The 12,740-nt window shown below is 41.0% G+C and overlaps 1 protein-coding gene across 2 annotated transcripts in view; it reads left to right on the top strand.

The window, feature by feature from the left end:
• Positions 1-13: 13 nt before the first annotated feature.
• LOC105495844 (transmembrane p24 trafficking protein family member 8) overlaps positions 14-12,740 on the top strand; it is a 46,959-nt gene continuing 34,232 nt past the window's right edge. For both annotated transcript variants that reach the window (XM_071099805.1, XM_071099806.1), the window contains exon 1: positions 14-298. In XM_071099805.1, coding sequence (XP_070955906.1) covers positions 181-298 — 118 coding nt within the window. In that variant the 5' untranslated portion in view covers positions 14-180. The remainder of the gene's footprint in view (positions 299-12,740) is intronic.

Raw genomic sequence — 12,740 nt, forward strand, 5'->3', positions numbered from 1 at the left:
AGCCTCCGCGGGCCGGAGCTACTGCGGCCGCCCCTGGGTCAGCTAAATTTTCAAGCGGCCGCCGCACCGCTTCTTCCGGCCTGCAGGCTGCGCTCGGCTGTGCCCGGCGCTCGCTCGGCCTTCGGCTGTTTCCGGAGCCACTCGCGACTGGCAGAGGAGAGCTCCGCGCGCGGGCTGCAGATGTCTGACCTGCAGGCGGCTGAGGGGCCGGGCTCCTGGAGCCCCACAGCCCGCCGAGGGTCGGCTGGCGGCGTCGGGGACTGCCAGGGAGTGGAGGGGAGCCAGGCGGCCGCCTCAGGTACGCAAGGCCGTGGCGCTGGCGGGTGGGTACTGCCCGGCCTCAGGGCCCCGCGCCACGGCGCGAGCCTCCGCGGCGCTCTGTCCTGGGCTTCCCCGCGGAGCGGACCCATCTCGGCAGCCCCTTCGCGCGCGGGGCCCCTTCCCCGCCGCTGCCACCACCCGGGCCCAGGGCTCGAGGTTATTCTCTGCTCCTGTTTCGAAATGCCTTGATTCCTGCCCCGCTTCCTTTCTGAGATCTGCCCAAATGGTAGTGACAGGGTGGCTCTGCCCCTGGCGCCTCTTCAGCTTCAGTTTCAGCTTCAGCCGGGGTTCGGGTCCCACCTCCGTCTGCTGATCACATCCAGACTGCCGATCTGAACCCTGTTGGCCTCGCCGCCCCCTGCTTCCAGCTCCCCACCCGATCCCCACCTCAGTCCTCTGTCCCAGCCTTCTCACGCGCCTCACTGCCCCCATCCGGGTTGGCAGCCTTGCCTTCCTCTGCCAGAAGCCCACTTCGCCCTAGCCTCCCTGCACATAGGCCCCCTGGCCTTGCTGCCATCCTCTCCATCGCTCAGAGGCAAAAATGAAAAGCAGAGTTGAAATAGGTAGTCTTTGGGGTCTTTTGATTGAACACAGTAACCAAAGCAAGAGCAGGAATTAAAAATTGGGGCGACCTCCCTCATTCTCAAGACCCTCATCCTCTTCTTGTCCAGGACGACGTCTCCATTTCTACCCACGCGAGTTCCTCCGTGTGTATGATTTCAGTGTCCAAAGACAAAAGAGTCCATCCGTCACACTCTCTTCTTTCAGCCTCCTGAACACCACACACGATGCAACTGAAAGGATGCTCTTTTGAAATACGAAAGGGTAGAGGGGAGAGAACTGGTCTTATTAAGTAGCAAATATAAATTAATTTTCTAGGTCTGAAATTAAAATAGACACCATAAAGTAGAGTGGTTGAGGCACTACCGTGGAGTCAGGGTGCCTGGATTGGAGTCTGAAACCTCAGTTTCCTCATCTGTAAAATGTGATTACTAAAAGATACCTGCCTCGTAGGATTATTGTGAGGATTACTTGAGCCGCTTTGTCTAAGGCATTTGGTGTGGAGCCCATGGTACACACTATACGCGTCTCATCCATTGTGACAGTGAGGTCTGTTTTTGTTCAGTTGAACTTCCTGTGTTGCCAGAGGTGTTCCTGGATGTACGGCTTCCAACATGGTGCCTTTTTCTCTCTCCTACTCCGATCCCAAGTATCTTCCCTCTCATAATGCTGCTTTACTCAAACACACACAACTCACCCAGCTCTTTCCCATGGCTTTATATTGTCTTACTTTAAAGCATCTAACAAAATTTGCCTTTTTTTCTTACAAACTCTGCTTTGTATTACATTAAAAATCGCTGGCATGTATTTAAGATTATAGCAGTAGAAATTCTAAGCATAATTTCTAAAAGACTAAGCAAATAAACAGAAAGGTGTGTAAGTCTGATAACACTTGTCCCTTGCATGCGCCAGTATTTATTAAAAAAAGGCATGTTTTTACTTCCCCTTTAGGTTCTCATGTGTTTATGGCAAACATACCCACGCGTTTTAGATAGATGAGTGTTTTTTTCTTTTCCCCCAGACAGCTAATTCATTCCTGCATTGAATTCCTCCCAGGACACTGGTAGAGATGCTTACTTTCCTTCCTCTTACCCTCAGAATGCAGGGTGATAGTTTTTTTGTTTTTGTTTAAATGTCATGTAGGAGTTTATTATAGTAGCCCAGAGCAAGCTCTTCCTCTTGAGGTAGGATTCGTTGCTAATAAAATAATAGTAATGATAACCTACAGGTATTGAATGCTTATTCTGTGCCAGAGGTGGAAAAAAATTTACTTATATTTTCTGATTTAGTCATGTCAACAATCATTTTCTCCCCGTTTTACAGAGGAACAAACTACAGCTGAGAAAGGTTAACTTACCTGTTCGAGTTAGCGCAAGTTTTTACTGTCTATATGAAATTGTCATCTTGTTATGATGAAGTCTATAATTGATTGTTTTTATTGGCCATGAATCAAGTATTGGTACTCACAGACAGGTTATGGTCTTTGTCCTCAAGGTGTTTTCAGTTTGATGAGATGAGAGATCCAGTTCAGGGGAAAACAATTAACAATTCAAAACATTATATAATTGGGCGTCTTTTATTACAATTCTTTATCTAAGAAACCTCCTTGAAGGTAGGAACGGAATCTCTCTTGCTTGTTTATCTAGAGCCCTTGATGTTGTGTTTTAGAGGTTTCACAAATAGTTGCTGAGTTTGATGGTGAGAGAAAGTCTATATGCAGAGATTTGGATGAGCATCTAATGAATGTGAAGAATTAGGGTTGAGATAACCAAGAATGTTCCTTGGTTGAGAGCAGTGGTTCTCAACCAGGTACGATTTTGTATCCCCAGGGCATGGCAATGTCTGGAAACATCTTTGCTTGTCACAACTGGTTGCAGCTATTGCTGACATCTAGCGAGGATAGGCGAGGGATGTTTGCTAAACATCCTGCAATGCACAGGGCAATCCCCATGACAAAGAGGCATCTGGCTCCAGATGTCAGTAGTGCTGCTTTTGGGAACCTTGTGTTAGAGTTAAGCTGGGCTTCCAAAGCAGTGTGAAAATATTATATTTGGCCTGGACCAGAGGCTTGGGAGTAAACCCCTAAAAACTGCTTTAAACTTGGAATTTGTTTGATTGGATCCTTGTGCCATCTTTCTCTAGAAAATGATACAATGAGTAAGCAATAGAGTTCTAAGAAAGAATGAAATTGAATGAGATTTCTCTCACCCTCTCAGAGAGAAAACAGCAGTAAGAAATGGAATTGGATATTCAGGTGTTCTATTTGTCCATTGGAATACCTGAGACTGAGTAATTTATAAGAAAAGAGTTTTAATTGGCTCATGGTATTGCAGGGTGTACAGGAAGTGTGGTGTTGGTAGCTGTTTCTGGTGAGGGTCTCAAGAAGCTTACAGTCATGCTGAAAGGGGGAACAGGTACCTCACATGGCAAGAGTCAGGAGAGAGAGAGAGAGAAACCAGAGGAGGTCCCAGACTCTTTAAACAACCATATCTCAGGTGAACTAGCTGAGCGATAACTCACTTATCATCAAGAGAATGATGCCAAATCATTCATGAGGGATTCATCTCCACGATCCAGTCACCTCCCACCAGCCCTCACCTAACATTGGAAATCACATTTCAGTGTGACATTTGGAGGGGACAAACATCCAAGCCATATCAGGTATTATTGGATTAAAGGTTTTGGTTTTTCACTGTATCTTATTCCTTCAAAGCAGGAATGTGTCATTCTCCAGAATAACCATAACTTGTTTTTTAAAAATGTTCTCTGCCGAGAATACCTATTGAGTGTCTTCATGTTTGTTAGCTGAGGTTTTGGTGAAAAGGAAGAAAAGAATTTATGTTCTTATGAACTAAGCTCTCCAGTGGTCATGGTGTTCTTATTGTTTTATACATTGTAATTGTTTTTAATAGTCTTTTATTTGAGGCACCTGGGTTCTTCAGTGCCCAAGAGGAGAGATGAATCGTTCTTTAATTATGAAACTCTCTGAGGCATACTTGTTGCATCACTTAAAGGCAGGTTTTTTTTGTTTTTGTTTTTTGAGGTTTAAAGGAAAATAAAGCTCTATAGTGATCCTGAAGTCAGCAGTAGAACTTAGTTTGGTGTGTATGTCCCCCAGAGCTATCAATCCATTTAGATGCTGAGGATGGAAACAGGTCAGGTAGATTTGTTCATGGTTCTAAGTTAGGAGTTAGAATATTACAATAAGTCTTTTTGCGGTGATGAAAATATTTCATATCTGTCCCAGCTACTCAGGAGACTGATGCAGGAAAATCGCTTGAACCCGAGAGGCGGAGGTTGCAGTGAGCCGAGATAGCACCACTACAGTCCAACCTGGGCGACAGAGGGAGACTCTGTCTCCAAAAAAAAAAAAAAATTCTGTGGCTATTTCAATTTACGTGAATTAAAGTTCAAAATTTGGTGGCTACCATGTTGAATGGTAAGAATCATTGTGAGTCTATGACAAACAGCCTTGATGTTTTTTGGTTTTCTATTGTGGTTTTATGTCATAACGTTAACATTTTGTCTGCCTGTGGCTTTCTTTTTTACAGTCGTTGTGTTTTTAGTGTCCAGATAGTCAATTAGTCAGAGAGTTGATTAATCATGTCGTGATTCAGTCTAAACAGTATAACCAAAGGTGCACAATCTGAGTGGCCACTCAGGAGCATGTCCCACTCAAGAGCTGAAGAGAAATTGGATCACATGGTCATTAGATTTGGTTGGAACATAAGCTCACTTAATTTGTTTTCATTTAAGCCTCTTGAGTCTGTAACCACATAGCCTGCTTTTAGTTCCTCTGCACTGGAATCTAAAATGACAGGCTAATTATCTCTTTGCAGCCTGTTTACTGAGGGGGAAATCCTCTGAGGCCTGTTCTAAAGAACCCTGACCTGATATTCAAATGCTTTTGAAAAAAACCTGCTTTTTGGTTCTCCTTGTAGGGAAAGTACGACGTACACAGTAAGTTTGAATCCCTAGCATGATCAGAATGTCTGAAACTAGACCCTTTGGTAACATAGAAAGAAAATGCACATTTAAAAATTGTCAAATATAAAATAAGTTATTTTAAGGAAGTTCCTTTTTTCTCTCTCACCTTCACTTTAGTGGCCATCAATGATAAATTAAGTTATTGTTAAGCTTCCATTTTCCCTCCTTCGTTCATTGTTTCCGAGATTTTGGCCACTGAGGAACCATGGTAATGACTTTGCCACACTAGAGAATACCGTTACAGTATTAGTTATTTACTGTTTTTTCTTGACATTGACATTTAATTGACATTTTAATTGACACTTAAAAGTTTCATTCTAAATAATTCTTATGATATTACTAGTTTGGTGTATCCATTTTTCTTAATATATACTAGAATACGTATTTTTAAAAATAAAAAACATTTCCCCACATACCATCTAAATTTGCAAAGTCTGGCCTGATTTCTCAGATCTCTTCTAGGAATACTTTCAGAATTGGCTTATATTTGGCTAATATAATAAAAGCTATACTGTAGGAAAATTGGCTTTTTCTTCTTCATAGTGGCTTAAATTTCACTGAATAACTTCAGGAAACCTAAAAGGCTGTGCTCATAATTCTCTCTCACTGAAACAGGGCTGCATCTCCCACACTTTATACTTCTAGAAATAAAGTTATGTTTTTCTTTCTCCTTTTCTTACTTCCTGCCGCTCTGAATCCAATTATAAGTTGTTTTACCAGTAGTTCTTACGTAATTTAGGGCATTCTTTAAAATTAAAAATAATTTAGGGCATTCCTTTAAAATTAAAAATCAAAAACTCAACTCCTTATGGGATGGAAACAAAAAAATCAAAAGCTTATTTTTTTTCTAGTATACATTAAGTCGTTAAAATGCTAGGAGAAGGGGTGCTTACCATGTGAAAAATGCTCAACCTAACTCATAATAAGGGAATTGGAAATCCTAACTACACTTGGTAGTTTGCTAACTCACTTTGTTGGTCGGTGTGCCGAAGCAGACACTCTCATGCATTGCTGAGATTGTAAATTGGTACAGATTCTATGGAGGGCAATTTGTCGATATCCATCAAAATTACAATATATGCCCCTTTGACTCATTCTTTCCAGGAATTTATCCCATAGATTTATTTATTCTCCTGTTTAATGACATAGATAAAAGGTTATTATGGCATTGTTTGTAATGGTAACAGATTAGAACAAACATGAATGAGTATCAGTAGAAAACTGGGTAAATACATTATGGAATATTCACTCAATGAAATATAATATTAATCAGCTGTAGAAAAGAATAAGGAAGTTTTTCATGTGCAGTTATGGAAAGGTCTTTGAGATATAAGTGGAAAGAACAAAGTACACAGTATTATGTCCAGCATGTCCCCCCCGCCTTGTTTTGAGACAGAGTCTCGCTCTGTTGCCCAAACTGGAGTGCAGTGGTGCGATCTCGACTCACTGCAAGCTCCGCCTCCCAGGTTCAAGCGATTCTCCTGCATCAGCCTCCCAAGTAGCTGCGATTACAGGCATGCGCCACCACGCCCAAGCATGCCCATTTTTTGTGTAAAAAAGTGAAAAAGTATGTGTGTGTATGTACACACACACACACATACTTTTTATATGCATAAAACATGTTTCGAAGACCACAAAACTGAATAACATTGATTGCTCTTGGGGGTAGGAACTGACATGGGACGAAATTTTCACTGTATACTTGTATGCTTTTTGAATTCTGAATAATGTAGATAAATTAACTATTCAGAAATAGTTAATAAAAATAGTCTTTAAAATATATAAATATATGTGTACATAGATATACATACACACAAGCTTAGCATGAGACTTCACTATGTTTATATTCTAAATAAGAGCCTTTCTATAGGTCTGTTTTCTGTTTCTGCTCCTCAGGAACTGACATTTTCTAGACCTTTTTCTCTCAGTGAATTTTTTATAAAATAAAGGTTATAAGTCTCCTTAGAGATTAATTTTATGTTATTCTTTAAATCCATTACTGTCTTTCATTATTTTTGTGCTAGTTTCATTTCTGTCTAAAAATTTAACCTTTTTGAAGTCTTCATTATGATCCAAAGGACAGGATAAGCCGAAGGGGGATAGACATACTACTTAGACAAACTGATATTAATAATATCATTATTATATTGATATTAATAATATCAATTAATAACAGAGAGAGGGCAGAATTTTTTTTTTTTTTTTTTTTTTTTTTTTTTTTGGAGACAGAGTCTTACTCTGTCACCTAGACTGGAGCGCAGTGGCATGATCTCGGCTCACTGCAACCTCCGCCTTCTGGGTTCAAGCGATTCTCCTGCCTCAGCCTCGCAAGTAGCTGGGATTACAGGCACACGCCACCACGTCTGGCTAATTTTTGTATTTTTAGTAGAGATGGGGTTTCACCATGCTGGCCAGGTTGGTCTTGAACTCCTGACCTTGTGATCTGCCTGCCTCGGCCCTCCCGCCTCAGCCCTCCCGCCTCAGCCTCCCTTACAGGCATGAGCCACTATGCCTGGCAGAGGGCAGAATTTTAAAACTTCTATTTTTGTTTCTATTTTATTCACTAAGGTATATTCAGATTGATACGGGTAAATAGGCAATATGGATTTCTGTTGTCAGTAATGGCAGACTAGGTAATTATCTCTCATCAGGGACAATTAGAAAATATGGGTGAAATATAAACATCTGCTGGAAAATACTGGAGAGATAGAAAGATAATGAAGAATTACCTAGCTGTGATCCATGTGAAAGCTATAGAGATTCAAGGACAAGAGTCTATTTTGGGGCTCCTTTGTCCCCTGGGGGTACATGCTGGATTCCTGAGTGGGGATGCTGAGTGACAAGGTCATGAAAAGTGCCTCTTTGAACTAAAGTAATAGGAAATGGATTAGTGTTCAGGACCCATCATGTAAGGGGGAGTCTGGTGAACTCCATTTCCTTTGGGTTAGGGCCATGAAAGGCCATGCCCTAAAAGTAGGTCGTTGCAGGGAGTGCAACTCAGCTTCAGAAACAGCTAAGTTCACGAATTGGGATTTTTGGGTGGCTTTGACAAGCTGGTTCTAAAATACATATAGAAATGGAAGGCCACAAATAGCAAGGACACTCTTGAATAAGAACAACAACATGGAAAGATTTGTTCCATCCAACATCAAGACTTATTTTAAAGTTTTTAAAGAGTAGTCAGGCTCTAGGAATAGAATCAAAAGCTTAGAAACATGGTTATATGGACACTTGCTTTGTAACAAAGATTGTTAACATAGAGCAGTGGGTAAGAGAAGGTAAATGTTTCTGGGACAATTGAATATTCTAAGAGAAAGGAAAGTAAAGAAACTTAATCTTTACCTCACACATGATACACAAAAAATCAACTCGGTAGATTATAGAACAATATGTGAAAGGCAGTACATAAGCACCTATAGGATACGGGAGAATATTTTTGGATCTCAGTATAGTGAAAGACATCTTAGACAGGACACACAAAGACTAAGGAAGGAAAATTTGATAAATTTTGAATACACGAAAGTACTTTGGTTTATCAAAGGCCACCATTAAAAGGGAAAAGTCATGTCACAGAGTGGAAGCAGGTAATTATAATACATATACCTGACAAAAGGTTTGTATCGAAAACTGTAAATAATAAAAAGAGGCTGGGCGTGAATGGCTCATGCCTGTAATCCTAGCACTTTGGGAGGCTGAGGTGGGTGGATCATGAGGTCAGGAGTTCGAGACCAGCCTGGCCAATATGGTGAAACCCTGTCTCTACTAAAAATACAAAAATTAGCCAGGTGTGGTGGCGCATGCTTGTAGTCCCAGTTATTGGGGAGGCTGAGGCCGAAGAATCTCTTGAACCCAGGAGGTGGAGGTTGCAGTGAGCCAAGACCATGCCACTGTACTCCAACTTGGGCAACAGAGCGTGACTCCGTCTCTAAATAATATAAATAAATAAGTAATAAAAAAGACAAACCAGTAATAAAATTGGCAAGAGACTTGGACAGGCACTTCAAAAAAGAAGATTTTTTTAATGGCCAAGAAATACAAATCATCAGTGAAATACGAACTAAATTAGCATATATCTACCAGAATGGCCCAGATAAAAAATGTTAACATGACCAAGTGTCAGAGAAGGTCCAGAGTAATGGAAATGATGCTACAATGCTGGCAGCATTATATTTGGTACAACCCCTTTAGAAAATAGTTCAGCATTATCTACTGAAATTTAACATTCAAATTTCTATGACTTAACCGTTATATTCTGACATTTATATCCAACATAAATGCATGCACCGTAGCCAAGAGACAAGAATATTCATAGCAGCATTATTCATTATAGCCCCAAACTGGGGTTAACCTAAGTATCATCAACAATAGATAGGTAGCTCATGGTGGATTCATGGAATAGTGTACGGCAATGAACGTGAACAAACTGGCTGGGCACGGTGGCTCATGCCTGTAATCCCAGTACTTTGGGAGGCCGAGGCAGGCGGGTCACCTGAGGTCAAGAGTTCGAGACCAGCCTGGCCAACATGGTGAAACCCCGTCTGTACTGAAAATACAGAAATTAGCTGGACGTGGTGGCGGGTGCCTGTAATCCTAGTTGCTCAGGAGGCTGAGGCAGGAGAATCTCTTGAAGCCGGGAGGTGGAGGTTGCAGTGAGCCGAGATTGCGCCATTGCATTCCAGCCTGGGGAACAAGAGTGAGACTCTGTCTCAAAAGAAGAAGAAGAAGAAGAAAGTTAACAAACCTACATACAATTACATGGATGCATCTTTTGATGGATGCATCAAAATAATGACTGAAATAAGCCAGACCCAAAAGAAAATATTCTGTATCATTTTCCTTTCTATAGAATTAAAAAAACAGGCCCAGTGAAGCAACACTGTTTAGGAATGCTTACTTAGGTGGCCCAGCTATAAAGAAAGTGAGGAAATAATGTCCATAGTTGGGATAATGATTTTCTTACCTTAAGGAGGAAAGGATCAGGTGATGATTGGGAAGATCATGAGTGGGGCTTCTGGAGTGTTAGAAATGTTCTATTTCTTGGCCTGGGTAGTGTTTGTGATAATTTATTGAGGTATACACTTTTGTGTACTCTTCTACATTTGCGTTATTATTGCACAATAGAAAAGATTTACATTTTTTTTTTTTTTTTTTTTTTAGAGAGTCTTGCTCTGTCACCCAGGCTGGAGTGCAGTGGTGTGATCTCGGCTCACTGCAACCTCTGCCTCCGAGGTTCAAGCGATTCTCCTGCCCCAGCCTCCCATGTATCTGGGATTACAGACACACCACCACGCCCGGCTGATTTTTAGTAGAGATGGGGTTTCACCATGTTGGCCAGGCTGCTCTGGAACTCCTGACCTCAAGCCATCTGCCTGCCTCGGGCTCCCAAAGTGCAGCAGTTACAGGCAGGAGCCACCGCGCCCAGCCTAGAAAAGATTTTTAAAAGAGTCAGTATATAATGTAGTTAATAAGAGTGCTGGCTTTGGTCTTGGATTGCCTGAGTGCATATCACTTCTATTTGTATTTGCTGTTCATCTTGGGCATCTTGATTTCTCCGAGCTTCAATTTCTTAAACTATAGAAAGGGAGTAATAATAGTATCAACTTCAGTGGTTCTATAATTCCGTGCAATTCAGTGACTATTCAGTATAATGATGCCTACAAAAAGCTTAGAAAATAATTGACATATAGTAAGTGACCACTGATTCTTGATTATAATAACAAAGATGATCAGAATAAACATAGAATAGCTAGGTACTTTAATTAAGTTCAGATTTCTGGACCCAGTGAAATTCTATCCAGGAATTTTGGTCAGAGTTCTTTTTAAAAGCCATATAAGTTAATTCTGGCTTCCTGAAGCAGAAAGAGGATTTATTAGAAGGATAAAGGAGGCTCACTCAATTGTTAGAAGGCTGGAGGACTCCAGAGGCTAAGCAGCAAGAACAACTTGGCTGTTTGGCTGCCACTAGATGGATTCTGTCTCTCCTTTGTCCCACTCCTGTTTCACCTGTTAAAGGTGGAAATATTTTAGATTGTGTGCTTGTTCCCTGACTTCCTGGTGCTGAGAAGAGAAGGATCTTCCATTTTGACTTCCACTGAGTACTATTGTCAGTGACAGTTCTCCCCACGGAGGAAAAGGTTGAGTATTTTTGAAAGCCAGAAGATTGACAGATGACTGCTATGTCTGGGGTCCTGAAATAACCTGCAAATATAATTGTGCACCATCTTTGAGGGATGTCTGGGACTAGAAATGGACATATATACTAGTTATTCTGAAGGGAAAGAGTGTAATCCAGAATCTGGAGACCATTAAAATTGATCCAGATTTTCAGTGGAATATGTCATTTGAATGTAAAGAAAATATGTGTTGCTAGGAGCCAGCATGGGCAAACTAAAAGCACATTTGACTGCCTAATTATTTTCTAATTGTAGCCTTTCTAGTCTTTCATTACTAGTTAGGTCCTTTCTCTCTCTCATGGACTTCTGCAGAGGCCTCCTATCTGATCTTGTAAAATCCATCTTACCTATGGCTGCCATAGAATTGTACCAAAAAAATACAGATTTGACTATGTCATTTCCTAGCTTAAAATTATTAATCACCTTTGGGATAAAGGACCTTCACACACTTTTTCCTGCTAGATGGAAAACTTCATGAGAGCCAGAACTATGTCTGCTTTTGATATTCTCTCCAGTACCTAGGATGTGGCCAGGCACTTACTAGGAATTTGGTAGTATGGAGTTAAATCACTGGGACCTGTGGCTCTCAGTTCATCTCTCTGCATTTGTGCAATGGCCTCCAGCCACACTGAACTGCCATGGTGGTATTTTTTTGTGTTCTTCGTTTTGTTCATTCAGCTTCCTCTGCCTGCAGTGCCCTTTTTCACTTGACTTGGCCAAGTCCTGGTCATTCTTGAAGGCAGTGCAATTGTCATCGCTTTTAGGAAACCTCCTTTAACACCTTTATTCCCTAAATTAGTTAACTATATGTGTATCTGTGACATCTAGTGCATAATTCTATCCTAAAGGATACCACATTTATATTACAACTGTCTGTTTATGAGTTTATGTTCCTCACTAGGCTGAGGCCCTTGAGGGCACAAATCATGTCTAATTTAACTGTATATTCCCTGCATGGAATGCACTGCCTGACATATAGCAGGGGCCCAGTAAAGTTCTGTTGAATTTAGGCAAAGTCATTAACTCAAATTTCCCTTTTTCATGTGGTTGCTATATATATAGTATATTTTGATTTTGGCAAAATATGTGGCAGAGTGATATTTGAAGGAGATTCAGTGGGCTGCTTTAAATGCATAAATATCATTGTTGAGTTGAAAAGGTAGGTTAAGTAGTATGTGGGGTCAGAATTCATTTATTAAACAACAAAGAAGGCAACTGATTTTTATGCATAAAAGAGCTTATTTCAGCCATATGAGCTATTAAAGGATGACAAATTAAAACAGTGTTTCATCATGTTCTATCTATAGAATGGCAGCAGTTGTAAGGAATGATTATACCTAGTGTTAGTGAGAATGTGGGGAAATGGTTACACTCAGATATCCACTCCCAGTAGAAGTGAATTTTGGAGAGAAATTGGGCAATGTGTATAAAATTGTTTATGTGTATACCTTGACAAAGTTTTTCAGTCCTGGGGACCTGTCCTATAGAAATGAAGTAAAAAAAGGCTTAGATAACAAAATGCAAGCTGGGGGTGGCGAGGGTGGCTGTATTCTCAACTACTTGGGAGGCTGAGGCAGGAAGATCACTTGAGCCCAAGAGTTTGAGGCTGCAGTGAGCTATGATTATGCCACCAGACTCCAGCCTGGGCAACACAGTGAGACCCCATCTTTATAAAAAAATCATGGCTCATGCTTGTAA

This window comes from Macaca nemestrina, chromosome 7, assembly GCF_043159975.1.
Source record: "Macaca nemestrina isolate mMacNem1 chromosome 7, mMacNem.hap1, whole genome shotgun sequence".
NCBI lineage: Eukaryota > Metazoa > Chordata > Mammalia > Primates > Cercopithecidae > Macaca > Macaca nemestrina.